General features: G+C 45.7%; 1 protein-coding gene across 12 annotated transcripts in view; it reads left to right on the forward strand.

Annotated features, from left to right (window-relative positions):
- Ttc7b (tetratricopeptide repeat domain 7B) overlaps positions 1 to 27,777 on the forward strand; it is a 224,393-nt gene that overhangs the window by 48,092 nt on the left and 148,524 nt on the right. For 7 of the 12 annotated variants that reach the window (XM_075947231.1, XM_075947235.1, XM_075947233.1 and 4 more), the window contains 3 exons: positions 7,729 to 7,859; positions 19,314 to 19,435; positions 20,684 to 20,707. In XM_075947231.1, coding sequence (XP_075803346.1) covers positions 7,729 to 7,859; positions 19,314 to 19,435; positions 20,684 to 20,707 — 277 coding nt within the window. The remainder of the gene's footprint in view (positions 1 to 7,728; positions 7,860 to 19,313; positions 19,436 to 20,683; positions 20,708 to 27,777) is intronic. The other 5 variants (XM_075947230.1, XM_075947234.1, XM_075947239.1 and 2 more) reach the window with 1 other exon arrangement.

The following is a 27,777-nucleotide window of genomic DNA, read 5'->3' on the forward strand; positions in this document are numbered from 1 at the left end:
TAGCTGCCAGAGTCCAGCCTGCAGGAACACGGTATCAACCAGTGGGGTCAATTTTTCTTGATCTTCTAACATATTCTGGGGTATTGGTTTTGTTCTCCTTGTATTAAACTACTGGCTTTAGCTCTTACATTGTTTGGTTGCTTCTTATCCACAAAAAGACCAGACCATGGAACAATTTCTCCCCCCCCCCCCCGTGGCTTTTAATTTAGTGCTAGTGGGTGTGTAAAGAACAAGATAAAGCTGAAACCAAGCACTTGCTCACTTGCCTTTAGTAGTTTTGAGGCTGTTGTGTAAATGAGGAGTCTGGGTTTTTTGTTTTGTTTTGTTTTTTTGAGACAAGGTCTCTCTGTATAGCCTTGCTGTACTGGAACTCACTCTGTAGACCAGGCTGGCCTCAAACTCTGAGATCTACCTGCCTCTGCCTACCAAGTACTAGGATTAAAGGTGTGCATCACCACAGCCTAAAGGAGTCTATTCTTTTTTATCACGCATTTTCTTAAAAAAAAAGTTAAGAAGTTATGGCAGAACTGTAAGAGGCTACTTGATGATTTGGACTGTGAATAAATACTAAAATTTAGAATTAAAAATTTAATTTTTTATTTGTGTGTCTGTGATCTGTGTGGGTGCAGACATGTGTTTACTACAGGGCACATGTAAAAGTTTGAGAGCAGCCTTGGATGTGGGTTCTTCCTCCCATCCTACATGAGGCTCAGTCTCTTGTGTTCCCACTATGTATATCATGAGCTGGCCCCGGCCACAGGGCTTCTCCTGTCTCTGCTTCCTGTCTCTCCACAGGAGTGCTGGCATGACAGCAAGCGCTACCACATTTCTATTCTGGGCATCTGAACTAAGGAGCATGGCAAGTATTTTACTCATTAAACCATCTCCACAGAGTTTTGAGTTTTTACAAAACTGTAAACACTCAGTTCTAGGAATTCAGTGAAGCTTTCAAGTACTTCATAATACAAACTGCCCACAGCCAGTGATAAAGCCAGAAAAGAAGAACCATATAAATTAACAGACGTAAGGGGGAGAAACGGAATTCCTTTCAGAAAGTATGTAAGTGAGAACTTAGTGGAGCAGCGTCTTTAGAGGAAGAACGAGGGAGAAGCAAGCCACCAACCTTCAATTCCCTTCCCAGTGAAATAGCTCCAAAGATGAATATTAATATCGCATCTCCCAGACATAATGCAGCTAAGAAATCAGCAGTAGTAGGACAATCCCACAAATATATTTAAGGAATTACTTTGGGCAGAAGATAAAAGACACCAGAAGGAAATGTGAATCAACACGAATGTTTAGCATGAAAGAGCCCAGCTATATTGCTGGAAATAGAAGACTAAGTTTCTTTAAAATATAATTGACTACTTAATACAATACTAGCAATGAGGGGACAGGTTATGAAGGTTGTTCAGAGTATGCGAAGTCATTTGAAACAGATCATAATTAAAACCAAGAGCAGCAGACATCGTTTCTGCTAGTAAGTTAACAAGTGAGGTAAATACACTAGCGAAATAGAGGGGAAAGACACAGAACACGGGCACGTGGGACAAATACAAATTTCAGTAAATGTTACTGTGGGGGTCTGTTTGTCTTTTGAGACAGATCTCGCTGTATAGCCTAGGCTGGCCTCACATGCATAATCCTCAGCCTCCAGAGTACTGGGATCATGGGCATGTGTCACCATGTTTGCTGACGGTAAATGTTCCAAACACTTAAAACTAAACGGCCATCACAATGGAAAATAAGGAAGGTTTGAGTGTTGATTATAGGAAATAGTTTAGAAAATAATGGCACAGTAGATTGAGAGGAAAAGGGATGAGAAATCTACTATGGTTACATTAACCAAATGAGAATTGGAGGAACTGGGTTAAAGTTGACAAAGGTGGTGTTGAAGCAAAGAAGTCAGTCTATTAAAGATTTAATAACAGTTCTAAAGTTTATATGCCCAGTAGCAGAGCTTTAAAATACATGAAGGAAAACTGGTGAAACTTCACAGAGAAATGGGAAGATGCACAGCTGTGGTCGGCTCAATGCCACTGTTTCAATGAATGTAGAGCAGGAAGACATCAGTAAGTCAGAGAAAGAAGGCCAGGAGCACAGTGTGTTGACTTGACCCAGCCACCCTTAGTGTGACATTCCACCTTACAGTGGAATATACATTCTCTTCTAGCAAAAGACTTATAAGAGCAACTAAGTCAGAAACACATCGTGACAAAGTTAGAAGAATTCAGCTATGTTCTCTAGTTCCTGTCAGTGTTTCTCAAGACCACTGATTGCAGGAAAAAGCTCACACTTCAGAAAACTTATTTCTGCTTACTGTTTATTATACAAAAAGAGACAGACTAAAATCAGTAAAGGTAAAAGGCACGGAGGAACGAGTTCAGGAAAGAACAGGTTCCAATGTGGAGTTATCCTCTCCTTTCCAGAGTCCTGCAAGCAGCCCTCAGTTCTCCCAGCCGTGAGTGTGACGGCACTCACCAGGCATCGGTGTGAGCGTACACAGATCACTGTAACAGAACACAGTCCGGAGATGCATGCATTGGTGCCCATATGATTTCCCACAAATGTGCATCTCATTGGGAAAGGAAAGTCTTCAGTTATGTGGAATTAGAAAGCTGGAGGTCTGTTCGCAAAGAGGTCAGGTCAGTCTGTACCTTGCAGTATATGTAAAACTGACGGCAGTGTGGGTCACACTTCTGGGCTCCAATTCTGAGGAACACACAGGGCAAAGCCTTGATAGCCCAAACTCAACCCAATTAAAGAAAACATCCAATTTTAGAGGAACATGCAGGGCAAAGCCTTGATAGCCCAAACTCAGCCCAATTAGAGAAAACATCCAATTCTAGAGGAACATGCAGGGCAAAGCCTTGTTAGCCCAAATGCAGCCCAATTAAAGAAAACATCCAATTCTAGAGGAACATGCAGGGCAAAGCCTTGTTAGCCCAAACTCAGCCCAATTAAAGAAAACATCCAATTCTAGAGAAACATGCAGGGCAAAGCCTTGTTAGCCCAAACTCAGCCCAATTAAAGAAAACATCCAATTCTAGAGAAACATGTAGGGCAAAGCCTTGTTAGCCTAAACTTATCCCAATTAAAGAAAATATGGATACCTTTGATTTCATCAAAAGTTTATTTCTGCTGTTTAAGAAATGTCCTGTTTGCACGTCACAAACAGATCATGGTTGATCTCTATCCACCCAGGGAAAATTCCCTGTTAAAAAATGTAAAGAGAGGTGGGGGCGGGGAGAAGGAGGAAGAGGAGGAAGAGAAGGAGAAGAAGTAGTAGTAATAGTATTCATAGAATGAAAATATTTCCAAATCACAAATCTGAGCATCTGTATCTAGAATATACAAACACTGTCAAGTCAGTAGGAAAACTAGTAACCTTGTAAGTGGATTAAATATTCTAAGACAATTGACTAAAGAAGATATGTAGATAATAAATAGGCACATGAACACATGGGTGGCTAGAGTCAGTGGTTGTGGAAATATGACTCTAAACACAATGAGATGCCTTTTCCTGCCCTCTGGGGCAATGCTGTGTAAAAGTCAGACAGTAGCAATGCCAGATCTGTGGAGATAGGACGCTCACGCATGGCTGGCCAGATGCAGAAAGCTGAAACTAGTTTAGAAAAACAGTTTGGCAACTAAAAAATTAAGAAGAAACTTGTCATGTGATCTAACAATTCTACCCCTATATTCCAACCAAAGAGTATTAAAATATTTCTCTACAGGAAGGCTGTCCATGAATACTCACAACTGCATTTTTCTTAGTAGCCAGAGTGGGAATGACCTGCGTCTGCACTGGGCAGTTGGGTAGAAAATGCAGCCTGTTGGAGCTGTGAAAATACTGTGAAAAGAGAAAGACAATAAAAACAGCACTGAAACTTTCTATATCCTGGATGAAGCATGCATTCAAAGCAATATCTCCCAAAGGCCATATGTACAACTTCATTTACATAAAGTGTCCAGAAGGAGTAAGCTATAGAGATCGTAGATTGATGGTAGTCTAAAGCTGAGGGAACTGGGAACTGACTTTATGAGCAGAAAACAGCATTTAAGGATGATGATATTATTCTAAATTCAAATTTTGTCTTAGTTTGGGTGAAGAGACACCATGACCATAGCAACTCTTATAAACATTTAGCTAGAGCTGGCTTGCTGTTTAGAGGTTTAGTCCAAAATTGTCATGGCAGGAAGCTTGGCATCGTGCAGGACATGATGCTGGAGAAGGGGTTGAGAGTTCTACATCTGGATTCGCAGGCTACAGGGAGAGACTGTGTGCCACACTGTCTGTAGCTTGAGCATGTAAGACCTCAAAGTTCTTCCTTCAACAAGGCCACACCTTCTAATAGTGTTACTCCCTATGGGCCAAGCATTCAAACACATAAGTCTGTAGGTGATATTCCTATTCAAACTACCACAAATTATAAAGTCTTTGAATTTATTTAAAAAAATTGAATACTTGAAACAGGCAAGTTTTATCTCATGTATATTACACCTCACTAGTGATATCAGAATAGTATACTGTGATCACAACAGCATAATACTGATAAAAGAACAGGCAGGTAAGTCAGTAGAACAGAGCAGGGCTAAAGGCTAGACCCATCCAACCGAGTCAACTAGGCTTTGACAAAGGCAGTCTTAATGCCAGGACTACTGAGTACAGATGCAGAAAAATAAAGAAGAAAAACTCAGCCATAGGCCTCAAGTGTTATAAGTGTCAAAGCGCAGAGCTGTGAAACTCCTGGAAGATAACACAGAAGAAAGCTGGGTGACTTTGCGTTTACCAATGAGGTTTAGTTATCATATCTAAAGTATAATCCATGAAAGGAAAAGTTGATAAAAATTAGAATTTAATAAAGTTAAATATATTAAATAAATAATAAAGTTAAATCTGAAAGATGCCAGCTAAGGAATGGGAAGAGAAGGGTTTGACTTGGAAGGCTGGGGTCTGGCTCAGCTGGTAAAATGCTGCCTGTGCAAGCTTGCAGTTCAGAGCGCTAGCCTCTGTATAAAAGCCTGGCAAGTGCTCACAGTTCAGAGTGCTAGCCTCTGTATAAAAGCCTGGAAAGTGCTCACAGTTCCAGCACCGAGGACCCTGGGGCTTGCTGGCCTGTAGTCTACCTGAATTGACAAGCCCCAGGTCCAGTGAGGAAACCCTGTCTCAAAAGTGATATGGAGAGGTAGAAAAGACACCTGATTTTGATCTCTGTGCTCACCAACACACAGATGAACATATCTGTGAATATACTCTATAGAAGTCTTAGATTTTGAGAAAAAATATTTACAAAAGAAATATTTATAATAAAGGGCTCTCATTTGAATATTAATTAATTTTTTTCTTTTGGTTGTTCGAGACAGGGTTTCTCTGTGGACCAGTCTGGTCTTGAACTCACAGAGATCCGCCTGCCTCTGCCTCCCAAGTGCTGGGATTAAAGGCGTGCACCACCATCGCCCGGCGAATATATATTAATTTTAATCTCATTCTCATACAGAGAATACTTAAAACTCAAAACTGGAAATCCCTAAATACCCCAATTGAAAAAGAGCAAAAAATTTAACCAGGCAGCACTTGAGATAAGGATGCAGGTGGCAGATAAGCATGCGAAAGGGAAGTGCAGAGTCAGACAGGAGCGAGATGCCACTGTGCACCTATCAGACTGTCTGACTACCAGACCAGTGCTGGGCACAAGCAGAGCGCTAGGAACTCACTTAGTCCTGCACCTCAGAAAGCAGCGACTCTTGGTCTGAGTCGGAAGGCGAGAAGAAGTGTGGCGCGTTTTCTCCCAAGACTGTGTCTTCAGCATAGTCGGGCATGTGAACTAGAAGACGCACATTTTGGTATTTACTAAGTTGAATTGAAGCATGTCCACAGAACAATCCTACATGAGTGTGTTTTTAACTTCTCCAAGAGCCAGAACTAAGCAGTCAAGCTAACCACTCAAAGGTAGGTAGGTAAGTGGAATGTTAGTTAGCAAGAGAACGAAACAAGCTAGCAAGCCGTGAAAAGACATGGAGTGGGGTCCACACTTGGAATGTTAGTGCCTGGTGTGATTTGGGACAAATCACTTTCCTTATCATGGCAGGTCTCCACTTCTTCAACTGGAAGGGGAATTAATCTGCCCCTTCCAATTCCAGACTCTCAGACTTTGAGATGAGCTGGAATGTATATCATGGCATAGGGCACTTGAGGCAGCAGAACTCCTATTGTAAAAATCCTGCCACACCATCCCCACCATGGCTTCTCCTGCTGCCTTTTGTTGGCTAAAGACTGATCTCTCTAGGCCAGTTGAAGGTTGATGGACACTGGGCTCAAGAAGTGCCTGCTTGCTGGGCAGTGTTGGCACACGTCTTTAATCCCAGCACTCAGGAGGCAGAGGCAGGCGGATCTCTGTGAGTCCAGCCTGGTCTACAAGAGCTAGTTCCAGGACAAACTCCAAAGCTACCGAGAAACCCTGTCTCGAAAAACCAAAAAAAGTTTGCTCATTCTCACATTGTATTTTTTTCAGCCTCTCATGCTTTCGCACATCTCAATCCTGAACTCTCCTCTGGCAAAGAGTTGTTTGCCTCTCTATGAGAAAAATGCCTCCAGACAATGTTCTAGGTTGTCTTTTAGTCCAGAACTGAGTGTTGTCTGAATGTGGTAAGATTTCCTAGTTTTTAAGTAATGCTCCCTCTGAGCATTGAAGGCTTATTCCAAGGCATGCCCCAGTGACCCAGAGATGTCTCACTAGCTACCACCTCTTAAAAGATTTCATGTCTTCCCAGTAGCACCACTGTGGAGGTCACGCCTTTAACATAAAGGCCTTTGGGGACACTTAAGCTGTAAACAAGAGCAGCCAGATTCGCTCACTGTTAAAAATTGTTGAAGAGCTTTGGGCATCGTTCAGTGAGTCTTTGTATTAGTTAGGACCCTCCTGGGACAGGGTCAGTGGGAGGTAAGACCTTTAGTTGACTGTTAGAACCCCAAGGGATCTGCTGGTGTACTTCTAGTCCATTCTGAAGGCCTGGGAACCCGAAGGCCAGTGGCATAGGTGTCAGTCTGAGAGCCAATGCTGCTGTTCAGGCAGGAAAGGCCTTGCTTTGCTCTATCCTAGCTATTGCCCTGTTCTATTCAGGTGACCAGAAGAGGCCTGCCCACTTAGGGAAGGCAGCACGCTTACTCAGCTTACCAGCCCAAGTGTAATTCTCAGCCAGAAACACCCAACAGACACACCCAGAATAATTGTTCAAACGTCCTAGCACCCCATTGCCTGGTGATGCTGATGTATAAAAATGACCCTCATAGTCTTCAGGACTGAAGAGCCCGTGGTGAAGGGCCCTCTCAAGGTCACACTGAGCGTCGAGCTGAAATAGGCGGCTGTGTATTGTGAGTGGCCTCTTCTGCCACTGTAAATGTTCCTCCTGGTGCTTCATTTTGATGCTCCATTTGTCTTTAAGAGAAAGGACAATCAGAGTATGGTGTCACATGCCTTTAATTGAGAAGCAGAGGGAGATGTAAGTGGATCTTTGTGAGTTCAAGACCGACTTGGTCAACTTAGGGAGTTCCAGACCAGCCAGTATTGCACAGGGAGGCCCTGTCTCAATTCAAGGAGGACAGGGTGGAGGGTCCAATTCTCCATCAGCCTCTAACGGCACAGACCATTTTCTGGCCCTCCAAAACCTAAAACTAAGTCCCATGGAAACCTGCTCATCCGGTTTCTGACTTTGCTTTGCTCTTAGGACTTTGTCTAGAGAAGCTGCCTGTGTCGTCCTCAACCAGTAATCTCCATGTGGACCGGGAGCAGGATGTCATCACCTGCTACGAGAAAGCCGGGGACATCGCACTCTTGTACCTCCAGGAGATCGAAAGGGTACGTAAGAACCATGTGTTTGTTCCAGCTGGTTTCCTCCCCAGCTCTGCACCCGAGTCGGATTATGGGTAGCTGTAGCCTACCTCTGGAACACCGTTGACATGTCTGCCTCTGCATGCGAGCTCTGCTTGCATTCCTGAATGTTATGGAGAAAATGGTCATAGGTGTGGCATCTATGAAAATAAGTGGGTCAGTGTGTTTGTGCAGATACGACAGTAAGGGCTGTCCATACCTCTGGCCCACTGGGATTGGCCAGTCACTCTTGTTTTCCTGGTGTAGACTCATATCTTTGCGTGATCTTCATACCAGCAGGTATTTAGCTGAAGTTTGGGCAGCTTTACCTTGATAGTATGGTAGAGGCTTGCCAGGTTCTTAACTAGTCTTTCTGGAATAGAGACTGTCCTCTGAGACTCTCTGGAAAGGCCATAGCAGTCAAATGTTTGGTCTGTCTCAGGGGAAGGAAAAATGGCAGCTGACAAGAATGTCACACAAGCAGAGACTGAGTAAGCAGAGGAGGCTGGAGGAGGGATGGGGTCAGGGATGGGGCCAGGGAAGGAGTCAGAGATAGGACCAGGGACGGGGTCAGGGACAGGGTCATGGATGGAGTTAGGGAAGGGGTCATGGATGGGGTCAGGGACAGGGACGGGGCCAGGGTCCGGTCTAGGGAGGGGGTCTGGAATGGGGTCAGGGATGTAGTCAGGGATAGGTGGCCATCTTACCTGTTCAGAAGGACCCCTGTCTTTCCAGTCTGTTCTTTACTAAGCTCCTTCACAGCTCAGCCTCAGTTTCCCTATCTATAAAAGGCTCATACAAGTAGTCCTGCCTCATGAAGTTCTTGCAAGAACTCTATAAGGTGATGTGGGAGTGTCATCTATCTATCTATCTGTTGCTTTCATTGGTTAATTAATAAAGAAACTGCTTGGCCTTTGATAGGACAGCAGCTTAGGTGGAGTAGACAGAACAGAATTCTGGGAGGAAGAAGGCAGTGAGTCAGACGCCATGCCTCTCCTCTCCAGGCAGTCACCATGATTCTCCCACCTGACACAGACGCAGGTTAAGATCTTTCCTGGTAAGCCACACCTCGTGGTGCGACACAGATTATTAAATATGGGTTAAAGCAAGATGTGAGAATTAGCCAATAAGAGGCTAGAACTAATGGGCCAGGCAGTGTTTAAAAGAATACAGTTTCTGTGTAATTATTTCGGGGCATAAGCTAGCTGTGCAGGAGCCTGGCGACGGGAAGCGGCCCACCGCTCCACACTACAATAAGGTCACATGGATAAAGACAGTCTGGATCCAGGAACATACTAGATTCTTGGTGTCACTAGTTTGTAAAGACACTAAGTCCTCACCATTTCTTCTGTGGCACTTTCCTGTGGTCTAACCAAAGCTGGACCGATATGCACCTGTGGGGTTGTTGGAAACAATAACCAACCTTGTACGACTTGAACGTGATCGGAAGGTTTGCTTTCCATGAGCTTTCAAGGCTGTGCTTTTCCCTAATGAATAGAGGGTAGAGGAACTACCTAAGCCTTTTTTCCCCTGTGTATACAGCTGGGAAGTAATTCTTACAGAAATCATTTCACAGTGTGTTCATGGGTGTGGGGAGAGACGGCCTTGTCTCTGAGCAGGGAAAGAAGAAACTCAGGAGTGGCTGTGAACTGCTGAGACTCATTTGACCCAGGCCTAACTAACCATGACTGTAAGACACAGGTTTGGGGAATTCAGGTTGATGTGGCTCTCTGGCCAATATGCTGTCCCACTGGAAGGTTCTGTGAGGAGTGAATTTTGTTGTTGTCGGAAATGATGGTGCAGGCTGATTTTGAAGACTGTGTTCCTCCCCTGCCAACCTGCCCTGACTGACACATGGCTGTAGAAAACCCAGTTCGTCCCAACTGAGCTCTGCCGCTGACCATATATTTTGGCTTTGATCAGAGACCTTCATTTCTCAGCTCACCATCCACGTGTCCACTGTGGAGCTGCCCTTCCCTGGCAGGGAAAGAGGGATTCATTTGTCACGTGTGTCTGCAGTGACACAGGAAGTGGTAGATGTGATCTCCTGCCTTTTGTAGTAATTCCCTGGTTACTGGTGTGTTCTTCAGCTGGACAGCAAAGGAATCCATAGCCATGGAATCCAAAAGAACCCTCCCTTCCTCCCTCTTCTTTACTTCCTTCTGTTTGGTTTAAGGGAGTTAGGTTTTGAAAAGAAAGTTAAGGCCCTGGGACATCCAGCAACTTTGGCCAATTAGGAACCAGCTCTTTCCTGACACCCAGTACAGGGCTCACCTCACCAGTTCATCTCAAGGCCGCTGTGTGGCACTGAACTGTCATCCTCACACCTGCCACCCCAGCCACGCCCACCACGCTAGCCACGCCCACCACGCCCACCACACCCGCCACACCCACTTGTAGAAAGCACCCCACAGTACTGGACTGTGAGAACCTCGACTCCCAGAATCCCAGGCAAGCACTTCTCCTGCCTCCATCAAATCTCAGCCTCTCTGCATGGCTCTTTCTGGCTTTGATTTTTCAGTACCATTTCCTTTATGGAAACTTTGGACCTGCCCAGACTTGAGCAAGGAGGGAGGTTGACCCAGCCGAACATCTGTTTTGACTGCAGTCGGTACTCAAGACGTTTTATGTTGGGCAGTCTAGAAACTGGGGAAACTGCACCGCCTGGGAGTTTAGGGTTTCATTGACCTTATTTGTTTTTAAAATTTGAACTCAGTTGACTTGCTTTTGAACTTCTAAAGAGTTCTGCTGGAGTAAGAACAGAAATTGACTCTGAGAGGAGTAAAAGCCTGGGCAGGCCTGGGACAGGTAGTGTCTTACCTTCCAGTCGTCCCAGGAAGATCTGATGCGCCTTCGCCTTGCCAGGCACTGGGCAGAGGCTGTGCACAGTGGCTTCTCCTGCTCTCCTGCTACCCTGAGGTGAGGCAGCTGCTCTTTGCCAGGACTTATTGTCATTTTATTTATAAGAATTGGCTCTTAAGTTCATTCATTAACAGTAAAGCTTTGGGAGAACTCTTAAGGTTACTGTAGTGGCTAACGGTTTTCCAAATCTGAGGCTCTGCCATTCTCTGAATCTGCCTGCAGTTGGTCCTTTTGTTCATCCCATGTAGGAGCTGTACAGAGAGGCAGTGGATGGCACTTCAGAAAGGGGTCTGAGCTTGTCTTCCTCTCGAGTCCTGGTCAAGACTCGGCTTAGCTGGGGAACTTTGAGGCATGCCGCCTAGCCTGTGTGTGTCCCGTAGCCTCATCTGTAAACAGCCGTAGGAACTGCCATGTAGTATTCTCCAGTGCATTGCTAGCATGCAGCAGATGTTAGCATAGTGTTCATTACAACCTTTAAACGGTCCAGGTGTCTAGATGAAAATCTGGACTATTACAAGCACATTGTCTAGTTAGGAACATAGTAACACATTTATAAAGTATCCTTTTGGGGTCATGTGATTGCTCTGTCTGTACCGAAGCCTGTTTTTCCTGTTCCTGGGTTCTGGATTGTTCTTTACACTCAGATGGACTTGGCCTGTTCGTTTATTTGTGCTTTACTTTCTGTTTTCACAGCAGACTAGGACTAGAATTGTCTAATGCCAAAGGGTTTGAGATCCAGCATTCCCAGGGATGGTGGGATGCCAGGTAGCTGGGTGCTGGCCCCAAATGTGGAGGCAGGGTCAAGGGAGATGAGTCAGTGAAAGCTGTGTGTTCAGTGTTTGGTTAGGGTTGTCTTCATCAAATGAAGGTTATAGAGATCTGGACCAATGATGTTCTCTGATAGTTTGTTTTCTGAAAGAGAATAAAATATAGCAAATATTGTGTGTAAAATAATTTGATCAGACTAATCAAATCCAAGCAAATAGCATTAACAGTGACATATGGTGGCTTTGATTAGTTTATATTCAGATAGTGGCAGCGTGCCAACAGTAAATAAAGTTTTCTGCTCTGTTAGGCCCTTCTGCAGTGATATGGATAAAGATGACCTCATCCTTGCTGTCATAACCCAAGCCCTGCTTTTTGGCACATGAAGTCATCCTGTCTCCCGGCTTTGCATATACCGCCTGGCCAGCTGGTAGCATTCTAGAGCAGGAGCAGGGCCAGGGTGGAGCTCTGCCTTCCACTGACAGTTCATTTCTTCAACACCCGGTTTTGGAAGGGAAGCTAAAGCTACATTGCAAGGCATCTGTACCTGTTTAGGGGCCATTCTAGTACTAAAGTTCTGAGAAGAAACACCAGGTCCCCAAGTATTGCAGAGCCCAGCCCAGATTCCTTCTCCTCAGTTAGCTACTCAGGGACCACAGGTCACGACTTGAGTTATGATGTCTGCCCTGCAAGGGAGCTTGAGTGGCACAGCTGAGTGAGACGGATCCAAAGCTGGATCAGATCAAGCTCACTGTGTGTCTTGAATTCAAGCTGGAATTGAAGCTGCCGAGAGAGGCAGGGCTTGAGTTAAACACATAAGCCACTGAAGTGGCTCTCAAATGTGAGGCAGCCAAGACAACGTCCTCCTCGCTGTCTGTTTCCATCGTTCACTCCAGCTCAGAGCACAGGTCAGTACATGAACACTCCTTAGGGAACTGGCCAGCCTCGGCTCTTGCACCTATAATTTTGAGCCTGACATCTGACTGCCTGGACCTGTGTCCTCCACAACATTCTTAGAACTCCAGACAGGTCCAGTAACTTGTGTTCACGGCTGTGCCTTGCTATAATGCCTTTTCCTTCCAAACAGTAAAGTAGTCTCTTTTTTTCTTGTTTTTTTTCTTCATTTTCTTTCTTATTTATTTATTTTTATTGAAAAAAAAATTTCTGCCTCCTCCCAGCCTCCCATTTCCCTCCCGCTCCTCTCCCCCTCCCCCCACTCCTTTCCCCCTCCCTCTCCAGTCTGAAGAGCAGTCAGGGTTTCCTGCCCTGTGGAAAGTCCAAAGTCCTCTCCCCTCCATCCTGGTCTAGGAAGGTGAACATCCAAACTGGCTAGGCTCCCACAAAGCCAGAACATGAAGTAGGAACAAAACCCCATGCCATTGTCCTTGGCTTCTCAGCAGCCCTCATTGACCGCCATATTCAGAGAGTCCGGTTTTATCCCTTGCTTTTTCAGTCACTGTCCAGCTGGCCTTGGTGAGCTCCCAATAGATGAGCCCCACTGTCTCCGTGGGTGGGTGCACCCCTTGTGGTCCTGACTTCTTTGCTCATGTTCTCTCTCCTTCTGCTCCTCATTGGGACCTTGGGAGCTCAGTCCAGTGCTCCAGTGTGGGTCTCTGTCTCTATCTCCATCCATCACCAGATGAAGGTTCTATGGTGATATGCAAGATATTCATCAGTATGGCTATAGGCTAGGGTCATTTCAGGTTCCCTATCCTCAGCTGCCCCAGGAACTAACTGGTGATATCGCGGTTTTTTGAGACAGAGTTTCTCTGTGTAGCCCTGGCTGTCCTGAGAACTCTCTCCATAGACCAGGTTTAGCTTGAACTCAGAGATCCACTTGCCTCTGCTGGGATTCCAAGTGTGCGCCCCGCCCCCCGGCCTGTAAAGCATTTCCTGTCTGCCTTGTTTTCACTTTGTTATTAAACTTGACATCACTTTCATAGTTATATACTATTTCAGCTGATGTCTTCCTATTGGGGCTAACTTGGCAACTTCCTCCAGGCAGCTTTTCCCTTGCTTTACACAGTGTTTCCTAGGGGCGAATTCCCAGAAGTGGGGATATTTTACCATTCTCTTTACCATGTCTTGGGGCTATTAGCCAACACTCGCACTTTCAACATCTGCAGCTCAAGCAGGAGACAAGGTGTTGCTCTTCCTCTTGACAAATTGTTGCAAAATTATTTTCAAAGTGAACATAGTGTCTTGCATGCTTATTTTACATTTTAAAATTATTAAAGGAATTGACATTTCCCCCATATTTGCTTAGTTGTTGTTGTTATTTTCAAGACTAATGTCAGACCAGTGCGATAGCTCAATGGGGAAAGGCACTTTCTGGCAAGCCAGAAGTCCCGAGTTCAATCCCCAGACTCACATGCTAGGAAAGAGTCACCTCCTACAAACTGCCCTGTCCTCTACACACTTGCTCTGCAGTACCTGCAGCCCTCTACACAGTGGGTGAGGATGTGTTGCTGAGAGATGATTTACCCTGCATACAATGTGTTCATCCATTCGAATCGGATGGTTCTGTGTGACTTTCGCTTTTATCTGCTAATGTAGATGAGACAGGATAGCCCCGAACTCCTCATCCTGTTGCTTCAGCTCCTGAAGTAGCTGGGATTGCAGACACAATAATGCCTTCAATATTTTTGATTGTATTCAGAGCTGTGTGAGCATCTCCAGAATTTAGTCCCAGGGTATCTTCATCAATCTCAAAGGAAGCCTCGTACCCGCCAGCAGTCACTCCTCATTTATCTATTCTAAGGGCACTGAGCTCTTGCTAAGCCTCCTGCTTCCATAAATGTGCATGTTCTGAACATTTCGGATGAAGTCATATAATGTGCGATCTACGGTGATGGGCTTCTTTGACTTAGCATAATGTTCTCCAGATCTGTTTGTGTTGCAGCATGCATTGGTTCTTTTTATTGCTGTGTAATCTTTTATTGTATTGTATTTTGTTTTAATGACTTTGTTTTTGTTTTAATTATGTGTCTTTGTGGCTGTGTGTGGATTCATACATGGAAGTGCATTGTGTATGGAGGCCAGAAAGGAGTATAGATCTCTTGGAACTGAAGTTGTAGGCAAGTTGTTAGCTCCCAGACATGGGTTCTGGGAAGCAAACTTGGGTTTTTGCAAGAGCAATACATACTCTGAGCCGCTGAGTTTTATTATGGTTAAAACTTTAATGCTGGAGTAACCCCATCAAGGACTTCAGAAGTTTTCCACACTTCCATATTTCAAAAGAATGAACTTACAAATCAAGATTAGGGTTCAGTTTCATATAGTGAATACTATTAAATTTTTTGTTGCAAATTTTAATGCCTCTTTGTGGTGGTTTGAATGAGAACGACTCTCCTAATGCTTGGTCACCAGGGGAGTGACACTATTTGAAAGTATTAGGAGCTATGGAGGAAGTTTGCTATTGGGGTGGACATTGGGGTTTCAAGAAGCTCATTCCAAGCCTGGTGGTTCCCCTTTCCTGCTGCCTGCCTGTGGATCTGGTTGTAGAACTCTCAGCTACTTCTCCAGCACCATGCCTGCTTGCATGCCCACGCACCTGGCCACCATGCACCTCATCCCACGTCCAGCCTTGATTATAATGGACTCTGAAACTGTAAGCCAGCCTCAGCCCCAGTCAAATGCTTTCCTTTGTAAGAGTTGCTGTGGTCATGGTTCTCTTCACAGCAGTGGAGCACTGACTAAGGTAGGAATTGGTACTGGGGGCGGAGTTGCTGTGACAGGTCCCACCATGCTCTTTGTTGGCCAAATGTTGACGCTGGAACCTTGTACTAGAAAAGCAGTTGAGTGCTTTAAGTGGTGCTTCCTAGGAGTGTGGAAGACAGTGGTGCTGAGAGAGTGTAGATTTTGATGGCCTGCCTTGAGAGGTTTCAGAGGAGAATATTAATAAGTGGCCGAGAGACCATTCTTGTGATATTTTGGTGATAATGTGGCAGCTTTCTGCCCTTGTCCAAAAAAAAAAAATCTGCCAGTGGCTAAAGTGAAGAAAGTTTAGATCAGGAGCCTTGGCAGAGGAGATTTCAAAGCAGCTACTCTTGACTCTGCCGTATGGTTATTAGTGCTCAGTCTTATTCAGACCTGTAAGGAAAAGGAACAAGCTGAGCAAGGAAAAAATTTAAAATGTCCAGTTTGAGGAGAAAAGGAGTACCAGGAAGTGTAATGGAGCTAAGTCCAGCACTCAAGGAGATGAAAGTTTAAAGAAAAGCCTGATGCTGGGTGGAATAGAAGGAGTGGCGCCCTCAGGGCAAGACCCCATCCAGCTATGCTTTCACATTGTAAAAGGGAATTAAAGAAAACCTTAAACCAGTGGTTCTTAACCTATGGGCCGCAACCCATTTAGAGGTTGGATGACCCTTTCACAGGGGTCATCTAAGACCATCAGAAAACACAGAGATTTACATTGTGATCCATAAAAGTATCAAAATTACAGTTATGTAATAGCAACAAAAATAATTTCATAATTTGGGATCACCACAACAGGAGGAACTGCACTAAAGCGTCTCAGTGTTAGGAAGGTTGAGAATCACTGGCTTAAGCAGTGGGGGAAAACCAACAGAAGGCTGAGGTGGACGCAACTGAAAGAAGGGGCCAGTTGCAGCCCCAGAAGATGCAGAATTTGGTGGCTTTGGCTTCATGGTGCCCACATTTGGCAGTTTGGCACCAGGATGCCTTAATGGAGAAGCTGCAGAACACATCCCTAGGAACCTCGCCACCTCAAGAGGATCAGGCTCTCAGCCAGCACGAGGAGCGCTTTGGTGTGGGAAGACCACTTTGAAGCCAGAGAATAATGTTGGTCCAGCGTGAAGTCAAGATCAGCTTCAGGAGGAGCTGACACCCGAGTGCACTCTGCACCGCATTGCCAGCATGTTCATGCACAGGCATCCAGTACGTCACATGAGCTGGTCAGTACTTTGTCACAAAATGAACTTACATTAGTAGTTTATTGTAAGTATTCAGAACATGTACAAGGTAGATTAGGCCAAGCTGTGATGGCTATTAAATGCTCTTGTAACTTATGATATATTTGTCAACATTAGCCTCTTGGAAGCTGAGGAGTTTCTCTAGGAAGGATTATAGCCATGACTAAGAGATGTACAGTTCAGGAAGCATGTTGACATAAAGAAACTGTTTCAAAAGATTCAAAGAAAGCATTTGGTAAAACCCAACATCTTTTCGTGGTTAATGGAAAAGACAGCCAACAGTCTAGAGATGGGTGGGAACTTACTCAGCCTGGGAATAGGGTATATTCCCCCAAGATCTGAAACAAGAAAATTAGTTTTTTAATTACTTCATTTGATATGTTACTAGGAATTCTTCCCTGTGTTTAGGCCAGCAAAAGCAATAAAAGACATCTAGACTGGAAATTCCGTGCCAGATATGCGATTGTATAAACGTAAAATCCACACGCACAAATCTGTCAAAACTAATAAACAAATTCAACAGAGTTATGGAATATAAAGACTAGAAGACAAAGTCATGTGTTTCTGTACACTAACAAGGAATGGTTATAAAGTTAAAATTAGAGCATGTCTACTAACATCAAAAGACTAAAATTCATAGGAATTCATGTAGCAAAAAGTGTTAAATAGAAAAGGACTTCTCAGCAATTGAAAAGATACCTCATATTCATGAATTGAAGCTCTCAGTCCATTAACATGGTAACTTTCTGGAAACGAATCCGGTAACAATCAAAATATGATCCACTTTTTTGAAGAAGGTTCAGAAATTTATGTGAAATTTCAGGTAAGCCAGAACAGCCAAAACATGTCTTGAAGTCAGTGAATCACGTTGGAAGACCCGTACAACCTGACCTCTGAACTTTCTACAAAGCCATAGTCTTCATCACCAAAATCACACCAAACTAAACAAAGAAAAAGTAGGCATTCAACTATATCTGTCTGTCTGTCTGTCTGCCTATCTATCTCTATCCATACATCTCTCTGTCAGGCATATTTACATAGCAATATGAAAATGGTGATATAATGAAACAGAATCTTAAATCTAAAAATAATAATATAATAAAAATAGATGAAAAGTCAAAATAGAAAACATGAATATACTAATCTCAACATCTGTGTCATGTGTCATTAGTTACTATATAAAGTTGAAATATGAAGGTAAAAGAATAATTGTCCCTTTTCCCTTGTATGTATATAGTTTTTATACACACATACTAATGCACATATAGTATAGTAAATATAATAAACTTGGGCAGGAAATAGAACTTGGTGGTGGAGTGCTTGCCTGGCATATATAAAAGCCAAGCTTGATCCCTTCTACTGGAAAAGAGATTTCTCCTCTCGTGACTACTTCAGTTAACTTCTGTCAAGTTATAACTAGCATTTATAAGATGGCTTCTTTTTGTAAAATGATTTTGTCTCTGCTTAATATGTATGTTCACAGAGATGTGTGCATTGCTACTCAGCAGATGTTGCGTGGGCTATTACTTTATGGTAGAATTGTAAGCCAGTTTTTAATTTCTTTGGACAATACTGAATTGCTTTTGCTTTTGAATAATATAGCATTTCAAAAGTAAAGGCCATTGTCAAAAGAACTTGAAGGGTAATTGGAAAGTTTCAGTGTTGGACCCTAAAATTTCAGAGTTGTTGCATGAGTCTGGAAACCAGAGGAAGACCTGGATCAGAAATTAAACTGGAGAGTTGGTCACATGCCAGTGAGTTTTGAAACTCATAGAAATAGATGCTGTTATCTCAAGATAGACATAAGAGAAGACAGGGAATGCCTAGGACATGACTCTGTACATCTCTGTGATCCCTTACTTGACACACTGGAGGAGGAGAAGCCTGCAGTGGGGTAGAAGTGCCGTCCCTGCAGGAAGAAACACTACAGATGTGGGAAGGAGCCGGGGACTTTTGCTAAGGTGTAGTGTAGTGTAGACACAACCATCTGGATTTTGTTCTCCAGTGGTGGCGCGTTCTTTCCTTTGTACCCAAAGGGAAGTTCGTAGCTTAGAGAACCAGCAATTGCTTCGCTTTTCTTTGGAGAGTAAATTCAAAGCCTTTGGGAGCTGCTGACTTTCAGAAAACTTGAGCAGCATGTCTGCAGAGCACCTGTGTGGTTTTTAAGTGCACTGTGAGTCTGGGCCTCTCTGAGACATGCTTTGTTCGCTGATGTGTGTTTACAGTTCACTCTGAACTCAGCTCGCAAGTCTCTTATCTGATGAGTTGGCAGCCTTTTCTGTTCTGTTTTTTCAGAGCTAAAGATTTAAATCTTTTCAACCTGGTTATCCACGGCACAAGGTGTCCGTGGCACAAAAGGCCATGCTCAGGAGGAAACAGAGTGAGCGTTTTTTCTTCAGCTCTTTCTTTGAGGACAGATGAGTGCCGCTCAGCCTCCCAGCCTGAGCCTACAACCTGGGGAGTTTGTCTTTTGCCGAATTCCACACTTAGTGTCAACTCTGTCACTTGCTGGCTCTCGGTGGAGGAGTGTGACTGCCTGCCTGACCAGAGCCATTGGTAGATAGTGACTTTCTGCTCTTTGCTAAGACCCGATTCTGCTTGACTCAGCCTCCCTGGATACATGTTGGCATTTAGCAGAGACTCCCTGTTTGGGGATTCTGTTGACCCATGCTCTGAGCTCTCCCAGCCAGCCTTCTGCAGGGCTGCCCGATGCCCCCGTGACGGACGTCATCCTCTGCTGCTCAGGCTGCTCTTGGACTCTGCATCTGTCTTTGTCAGATGAAGTTGGCTGTTCAAGTCTTCCATTGTGTTTGAGCTAGGGTTTGAAGGAAGGTGGCATTGATCTGTATTTGATTAGTTTTCCAATTCTCTCCCCTTCTAGGTAATACTAACTAATATTCAGAACAGAAGCCCTAAGCCTGGCCCTGCTCCCCACGATCAAGAACTAGGTTTTTTCCTAGAAACAGGACTTCAGAGAGCCCATGTCCTCTATTTCAAAAATGGGTAAGCTTTCTTTTTGTTGTCGTGTTTTTTAAATCCACTTCCTAAGAAGGAAAATGATCTTTTTATATGCTGTCTCTGGTTCAGTTGTTAGAACAGGTGATTTTAAATATGAATTACAGAACTGGGGAGGTGCTCAGCAGGTAAAGTGCTTGCCCCACAGGCATGAGTACCCAGATCTACACATAAAACCAGGCAGTGCCAGTAATCCCAGCTCTGGGGAGTGGAGGTGGATCCCAGGGCCCAGCTGGCCAGCCAGTCTAGCCTCAATAGTAAGCTCCAAATTCGGTAATAGTCAGTGTCTCAGAAAACAAGGTAGAGTGCAACAGATGCAGTCTCACACACACACACATGCACGCACACACACGCAGCTCACACACACACATGCACACACACACACACGTGCTCACGCACATGCACGCACACACACGCAGCTCACACACACACATGCACGCACACACACGCATGCTCACACACATGCACGCACACACACGCATGCTCACACACACGCACGCACACACGTGCTCACACACACGCGCACACACACGTGCTCACACACACGCACGCACACATGTGCTCACACACGCGTGCTCACACACGCACACACACGCGTGCTCGCACGCACACACGCAGCACACACACGCGTGCTCACACACACTCACGCACACACACGCATGCTCACACACACGCACGCACACACACGCAGGCTCACACACACACGCACGCACACACACGTACACTATGTGCTATAGTTGGATTGTTTTATAAAAACGTTGAGCATTGGTTCTTTCTGTGTCTTCTCCATCTGACTCTCCTGACTTCCTGTGAGGTTTGGGGGTAGGAGAGGAGACAGGGAGACCCTTGGGTGAGTATGAATTCCCAGTAGGGAGCTCCAAGGCTGGACTTGTGACTCTGGTGGAGCCATGTCTCGGATGCCCCTCCTCCTCCACATGAATGGCGCTTCCTCTCCACTTCGTCTAAGGAGACTCCAACACACAGAATCCCTTTCAATAGTTTAATGGTTCAGAAAAGTGGATTTTGCCCTCCCAAGAGCTTTCTGCACACGTGTGTGATGGCCAGGACTTTTCTCCCCAGACTGCCTTTGAGAAGCTTAGAAGGGTCACAGAATGTGGACGGAAAGGATGGCTCTAATGCATTGACGTCTGTTTTCCTTCTGTGGTGTTCTTGTGAGAAACGTGCTGATTCTGTTGCCATCTCTTCAGTTGTCCTTGTTTTGACATTGTGCTGCAGGATAGATGTGCATGAAGACCCACAGTAGGTATCTGGTTTCTCCCTCGGCTTTGCATGGGAGGCCTAGAGGCCTGTCCCCTTCCTCTGGGAGCAGTAGTCCAGTAGTGCTTTGAATGACAGAGGAGACACAAGTCCCAGTCTCTGACACAGTGAACGTTGGAGCCCTCCCCCCCACCATCTTCATTTTCAAGACCTTTAAACCTTGAGGTGTAGCTCTCAGAAGGGGTCTGCCTGGAAGCTCACTGCTGTGTGTACCCATTTTTGTATTGTTGAAAGTAAATCGGTAGTTTCCAAATTGTATTAAACTCTTTGAGAAGGAAGGCCCTCTTTGCTCCAGAGTTCACTGTTTCTGCTCAGCATGGCCTGCCAAAGACCACAGCCAACATGCCAAGATGTGGGTAGCTTGGTACCTTTGGCATGAAGAGGCTTCAGATCTGATCTCATCAGCCACTGACTGAGATCGCCTGAGCAATGAGGCATGTCCCTTAGTTTGTTCTCTCTGCTTCTGCCAATGGAGGGCGAGGGAGGGCACAGGGAATGTTCTTCTTGTCGTCTGTTGAGTCCCCTTTTCACGAAGAATCCCCTGTCCTTGCCTTCTCTTATCTGTGGGATATATTGACATGGTTCCACGGGGGATCCCAGGGGCCAAGTCAATACCTTCTACATTGTAGAATCTACAGGAAGTGCCTTCTGTGAGATTGCCCATGTGGACTGGACAGCTCATTTTGAAGCCTATTTGTGGGAGGTGGGTGGGAATCAGGACTGTTAGGCTCTGACCTCATCCCCAGAATGCTGGCTGCCCATTGCATACAACTAAAGTGTATTAATGAAAGGTTTGCACGGTTACATTCTGTGGATTATATCCTGATTCATTTCCAACACATTTTACTTTACCAAAATTCGAGGAAGTGCCTTGACGCGGCCGTCTGGGCCTGCTTACCTTTGAAGCCTTTCTTCTTCTTTTCTAATGCTTTCGTATTCTCTGTGCTCTGCAGAGCAGGTACTCTGGGGGCTCCTCCCATCTGCAGTGTTCAAAGGCTGTGCCTGGCCACATTGAGAGCTATTAAGTATGTGAGGTGGGAGTCCCTGTTGAAACCTCAGAGTGATTTTGGATGTATGCACTGGTGGGTTCTTGGGGCCTTAGGGTCAGCTGACCCTGGACATTGAGCCCATGGAGGAGCTGCTCTCCTATGCACTAGGCCCCCAGCAGTTCTGTCTTCTGGTGTGTACTGCTGCTCATCACCTCTCCTTATTTCTCTTTCTTCACTTTTCCCTGTGATCTTTCAGTGGTAGGAAAATGCAGTGTAGATGACTTTTGTCTTAGGTAGAAATAGATAAACATCTTAGAAATTTACTCAGATCCACACTTAGCATCTGGGTTGTTTTTATGTACTCACTGAGTTATGGGGATGAATCTTACCTTTTATAATTTTCCATCATTCCAGGAGTAACTACCAAACTAGTGTCCTCGAGCATCTTCCTGGGAACTTGGTCCTGCTGTTGTCTAAGCTGACCAACTGCCTTGACTTTGTATTCCACTGTCCTCTTGCCACTGTCCTAGTCTCCATGACCTTGTGAACCTCTCCCTCTCCCCCACCTCCTTCTGGTCGTGCTTCCCTTTCCCTCCCTTTCTTCCCCTGTTACTGTCTAGGCCTCCAGCACTCCCAGCCTTCCTATTCCAGGAGTCCTTGGATATAGCTGGATGTGGAATGAACTCACCTACCCTTCATATGTATTTCTCTGATCGCCCTGGCTAGCAGCCTATTAAGAATGAAAACATTTCTGGGTGGTGGTGGCTCAGGCCTTTGATCTCAGGGAGGCAAAGGTAGCAGATCTCTGAGTTCAAGGTAAACCGGTCTAGAGTGAGTTCTAAGACAGCCAGAATTACACAGGAAACCTTGTCTCAAAAAACAAAAACAAAGAAACAAAAACATTTTACCAGCTGTGTTGGTGGTGTGTACCTGTAACCCAGCTTCTCAGAAGACTGCGATGGAAGGATTGCAAGTTCAAGGTCAGCCTGAGCAACAGTGCTATTCTGTCTGAAAATAAAAGGGTCTGAGCTGTCACTGGCAGTGGTATGTGCAGGAAACCTGGGTTCAACCCCACCAAAAGAAGTTACCTGCCTGCCTGTCGGTTTGTCTGTTTCAGCTGACTGACCAGCTAAAACTGTGACAATATTCGGGCTAAGTTGGTTGAGGTGGTGTCTCGGAGAGAAGCAGGCATCAGGTGGTCGCTGGGCTCCATAGGCCAGGGTTTGGAGCTGGACATAGGCAGGTCGCTTCTCACTGACAGCACAGCCAGTGGCAGAGGATGGGCTCACCCATGCTACTTCGTGCTTAGAGTCACCAGAGACGCTTGCTTCAGGCTGTTCAACCCTCTGTTGTAAACCAGGCTAGCGGAGGACATTTCAGGTTATTTTGCTTTTATCAGCAGGGTACCTCCCCTGCTTCTGAACTGGTTTTAAGCAGGGAGGGTAAGCATTGGCTGACATGACAAGGCAAATGTCTCTTAGCACTTGGGAGACAAGCCTCTTAGGTTGTGCCATTAGTTAAGATGCATCACTTTCTTAATGGGAGTCCCTGAGTCAAAGAAAGCAGCGTGGATGGTGCAGATCTGGAGCTCCCCTGAGGTGCTGCAGTGCAAGAGCTTTTGGAGTTCCATTTTCGCAGAAACAGCAGACCACTAATCTCTGTTAAGCATGGGTTAATGTTCTCAGATAATCTTGTTGACTTTTGCAGAGTGTCTAGCTCAGCTCAGTATAGCCTAGACAGAAGGCTTAAGACAGAGCATCAAGGCTAGTGTGTGGGGACAGGGAAAGAGTCAGATTTGGAAGCTTGCTTTTGAGTCCGTTCTGTTCTGATATGCAGCTGAAGGCAGCATCAGCAAGGAAGGTGGACAGACACAGACTGAACTCAAGTCATAAAGCTTGAGTTTCATCATGTTGTTTTTAGCTAAATCCCAGCCAGTGGAATTAACAAGAACAGTGGGAGAGAAGCGTTGTCTGGGAGCCAGCTCAGGACCTGCAAGAAGTGGAAATAGGGCAAGGAGGAGAGCTGGTGGAGGAGCCAGCAGGGGCAGCAGGGAAGCTCTGGGAGAGCAGGGAAGCGGTCACCTGCTCAGTGTTACTGAGCACTGGGGAAAGGGGCAAAGGTGAGCACTGGTTCAGAGAACAGAAGTTGCTGTCTGTCACCTTGAGGACTAGGTAGGGGCCAGAGAGGAACCTGGACTGGAGAAAGCCAGGAAAAGAGAATGCGGGAGGAAGTGACCTCATGTAGTCAACCACCTCAGAAAGCGTTTTCCTGCCACTCTTGCTTTCTCCAGAATTCCTGCCCGTAGAAACCCTGCTGGCAGGATGGATGGTAGAAAGATGGGAGACCAGATGCCGGATGGATGGTCGCTTTCCTGTTCCATGATGAACACCGTGGCCTAGAGAACTTACAGAAGGGTTCCAGAGGGAGAGTTCCTACTGTAAGGGGAGGCCTGGCTGGAGCAGGAAGCTGAGCGATCACGTCCTTACCCCTAGACACCAAGCAGAGGTGAGGTGGAAGAGGCATGAGGCTGTAAACTCTCAGAGCCCAACTCAGTGGCATGCTTCCTCCAACAAGGCTCCACTTCCAAAGAGGTACTGTTTAGTTTTCAGGCATCTGCTGAGGCCACACTGGGTGGTACCAAGTGTGGTCTGGTACCAAACACTGCTTCTGTGAGCAGGTCACGGTCACTTGCTGCTCTGTGGAGCCTGCACATTTCCAGAGCTTCATGTAGCTGACTGGTGGCAAAACTGAGACCTGCCCTTCTGCCCTAACACTGGGCACAGCTCTCTCCCCACTCAGACTATGATATCCATCCCAAGTAGGTGTCCTATTCTCTGAGAGCATGGCCTTTTTTCACTGAAATTTGGATTTTTAAAGCACCTTAGATGGAACTATTTATGTAATTAAAAAGAACCAATCAAATTCTGTTTTATTTAAATGTGGGTTAGGGTCTGCTCCATCCCTTAATGCTGTCAAGACTTGATTATGGAAACAAAAGAGCCCTTATCAATCTTGATTATGAAACTCAAAATCCACTGTGATGAATCACTATGTTCTCTGTGATGAAATAAGGTCATAGGTACTTACTCTCAATTCTTCACAAACACTTAGACTTAACTGCAGGTGTGGCAGAATCTTGTTCCTCCAGAAGCTTTCTCAGTGCTGAGGAGTTGTGCTGGTCTGTCCGCGACTGCAGAAGGATGGGGTGGGTCGCCATAGGCTTCCGAAGTAGGGAGGTGTTGAACTAACTGGTGGTTTAATTGAACCTCCTAGAGGCCCTTCCCAGGTATACACTGCCTCCTGCCTGCCATTAAACAGAACTAGAAGTTCCTGAAAGGCAACTGCTGTAGGGTTTGTGTAGGTGTTTTCAGTTCCAGTAGGGCCCTGGTGTGTGTGTGTGTGTGTGTGTGTGTGTGTGTGTGTGTGTGTGTGTGCCTCGTCTGCTTGTTCATTCACTTAGCTGTTAACCTGTCAGATCATTATATGTTAAGAACTAGGGTCCAGATAGCAAATGGTCCCTGTGGAATTTTCGTTCCACCAGGAAAATAAATTATTACAAATGGACTAAGCCTTTTAAGAAAGGGGGGAAAGAAACAATACTATTTTTTCTTTCTTTTCTTGTAGATTTTCCTTTAGAAGAAAATCATATAATGTAGTGCCTTAAAATCAGAGGTAACTTGATGTTTGGGGACCACTTACTAATAACTCTTAATGGAACTGGAGGTCGATTGCCCTGGAGAGCCCTCATGTACCAGTGATAGTGCAGACTGTGCTGGGGATGTGAGGAAACGATGCCAGGAGCACATGGCGTAGGTGGGAGTGTCACTCACCGCCACTGAATTTCAGGTTGTTGTGGCAGTCACCTGCTAGCCTAGTGCTGACCAGCTCCTGCCCTGAGCTCTGGGATAAGGTGGTAAGCAGCTAGCTATGCCCCTTGCTTTCAGAGAGGAATTCCATCATCATGCCTTAAAATAGCCACAGTACTGAGCCATGTTCAGATGGACTTGCCCTAGATTTGATGGTCTGGGGGAGTTTGTTTTCCTTTTCTGAGCAAATGAGAGGCCCGAAATGGGCCAGTGACTAGTCGCTAATGAGGTAGGGCAAAGGCATGAGTGACAAGTCCTCGGGGGCATGTCCAACCAGGCCAGCCTGCTTTGTCTGCTTTCTTCCCCTCGCCAGCATTTATCTAATCGGCAACAAATTCGCTCTGAACAGCGCCTCCCAGCGGCTCTGACAGACACTGACCTATCAGGATGAACAGCGCCTCCTAGGGGCTCTGATAGACATTGACCTATCAGGATGAACAGTGCCTCCTAGGGGCTCTGATAGACATTGACCTATCAGGATGAACAGTGCCTCCTAGGGGCTCTGACAGACACTGACCTATCAGGATGAACAGTGCCTCCTAGGGGCTCTGACAGACACTGACCTATCAGGATGAACAGTGCCTCCCAGCGGCTCTGACAGACACTGACCTATCAGAATGGTGCAGAGCTCACTTGTCCTGTCCTAGTTAGCTTCAGCTGTGAGTGTGACGCCACCTGAGTCATCTGAGGGAGTCTCAACTGAGAGATGGCCTGGGCCATGTGGACCTATACCATGTCCTGACAGATGTGGGGAGCTCTGGAGCCACCATCCCTAGACAGGAAGGTCTGGACCATATAAGGAAGCTAGCTGAGCATGAGCCTGGGTGTCAGCCAGCAAGGAGCGTTCCTTCACAGAGTCTTGAGTTCCTGCTCCAGTTCCTACCCTGACTTTCCTCAGTGATTAGTTGTGACCTGGAAGTGTAAGCCAAATAAATTGTTTTCAACCCAAGTTGCTTTTGGTCAGAGTGTTTTATCACAGCAACCCAAAGAAAACTAGAAGAGGACCCATCAGTCCAGATGCCTGCACAAGAGTCCAGAGACCAGCGTCAGGATGTATTTCCCTGCGAATGTTCTTTCACTAGGCCTCGGCTGTCCAGGGCTGCTTTCTGTCCCTCTTCTGTCAGGCTCAGGGGTGTGAGTGAGGCTGACACTGAAGAAGTGTGCTTCCTCCTGGCCTGGGATTTCAGAGCCTTCATAGCGCCTACTGAGTGTAAATGGTACCCAAAGCCACTGTATCCACCAGGTTTCTGCAAGTCCTCCTGGTCCAGATGTAAGTTACTAATCAGGGATCATTACTACAGTATGCAATGTTGTCTGGTAACATGAATGGTATCTTTCCTTTATTAGGTGTCCAGGGGAAGACAATTGAAAGTTGACCCAAGCAGCAGAAGGAGTTTGTTAGTTCTTTGTCCAGGTTGTTCTTTGTTTTGTTTTTTGGTTTGTTTGTTTACTTGCTTGTGTCTACCTCCATTTATTAAGGAATACTACTTGGGCAGGAACTTTTCACTGTTTTATTTGGTGACAGATCTGCTCCTTCAACAGTGCCTGGCTTTAGACTAGGTTAGCTATGGCTTGTGGCTTCCTATCTCATTATTGTATATCTTCCTTAGAAGTAGTTCTTTCAGTGTGTCTTTGTCAGCAGAGACGCTGAGTGCTGTGCTGAGAGGAGCAGAGAAAGAAAAGGTGGCCTGGACCGGCTTCCTGGAGCCTGGGCTTCTGCTCTCACCTCTTACCTGTGGACAGCCAGGTGTGCTGAGGCCGCTGGGTGGTCCCCTAAGCAGTTCACTTTGTTGAAGGAGGATGGAATGGGTTAAGTATCTGTATCAGTTACCTTTCTGCTGCAGTGATAAAGCCCATGACAAGAAGTAGCTTAAGGAAGAGTTGATTTCGGCTTTCTGTTCCAGAGGGCTAGAGTCCAGAATCCTGAGGAAGCCATGGTAGCAAGAACACACATCTCAACCACACACAGGAAGCAGAGAGTGCAGGCAGGAAGTCAGACAAGGCTATAAATCCTCAAAGCCCACCTCTAGTGACATTCCCTCAGGCATTGCTCTGCCTCCTAAAGGTTCTGTAACTTCCCAGATAGTGCCACTGGGGACCAAGTGTTCAAATACCTGAGTCTATAGGGGACATTTCCCTGCAAGCTGCCAAAGTAGCGGAGTTTCCTTGACTCCAGCAAGATGGGATCTATTCTGGT

The sequence above is a fragment of the Microtus pennsylvanicus genome, chromosome 14, assembly GCF_037038515.1.
Source record: "Microtus pennsylvanicus isolate mMicPen1 chromosome 14, mMicPen1.hap1, whole genome shotgun sequence".
NCBI lineage: Eukaryota > Metazoa > Chordata > Mammalia > Rodentia > Cricetidae > Microtus > Microtus pennsylvanicus.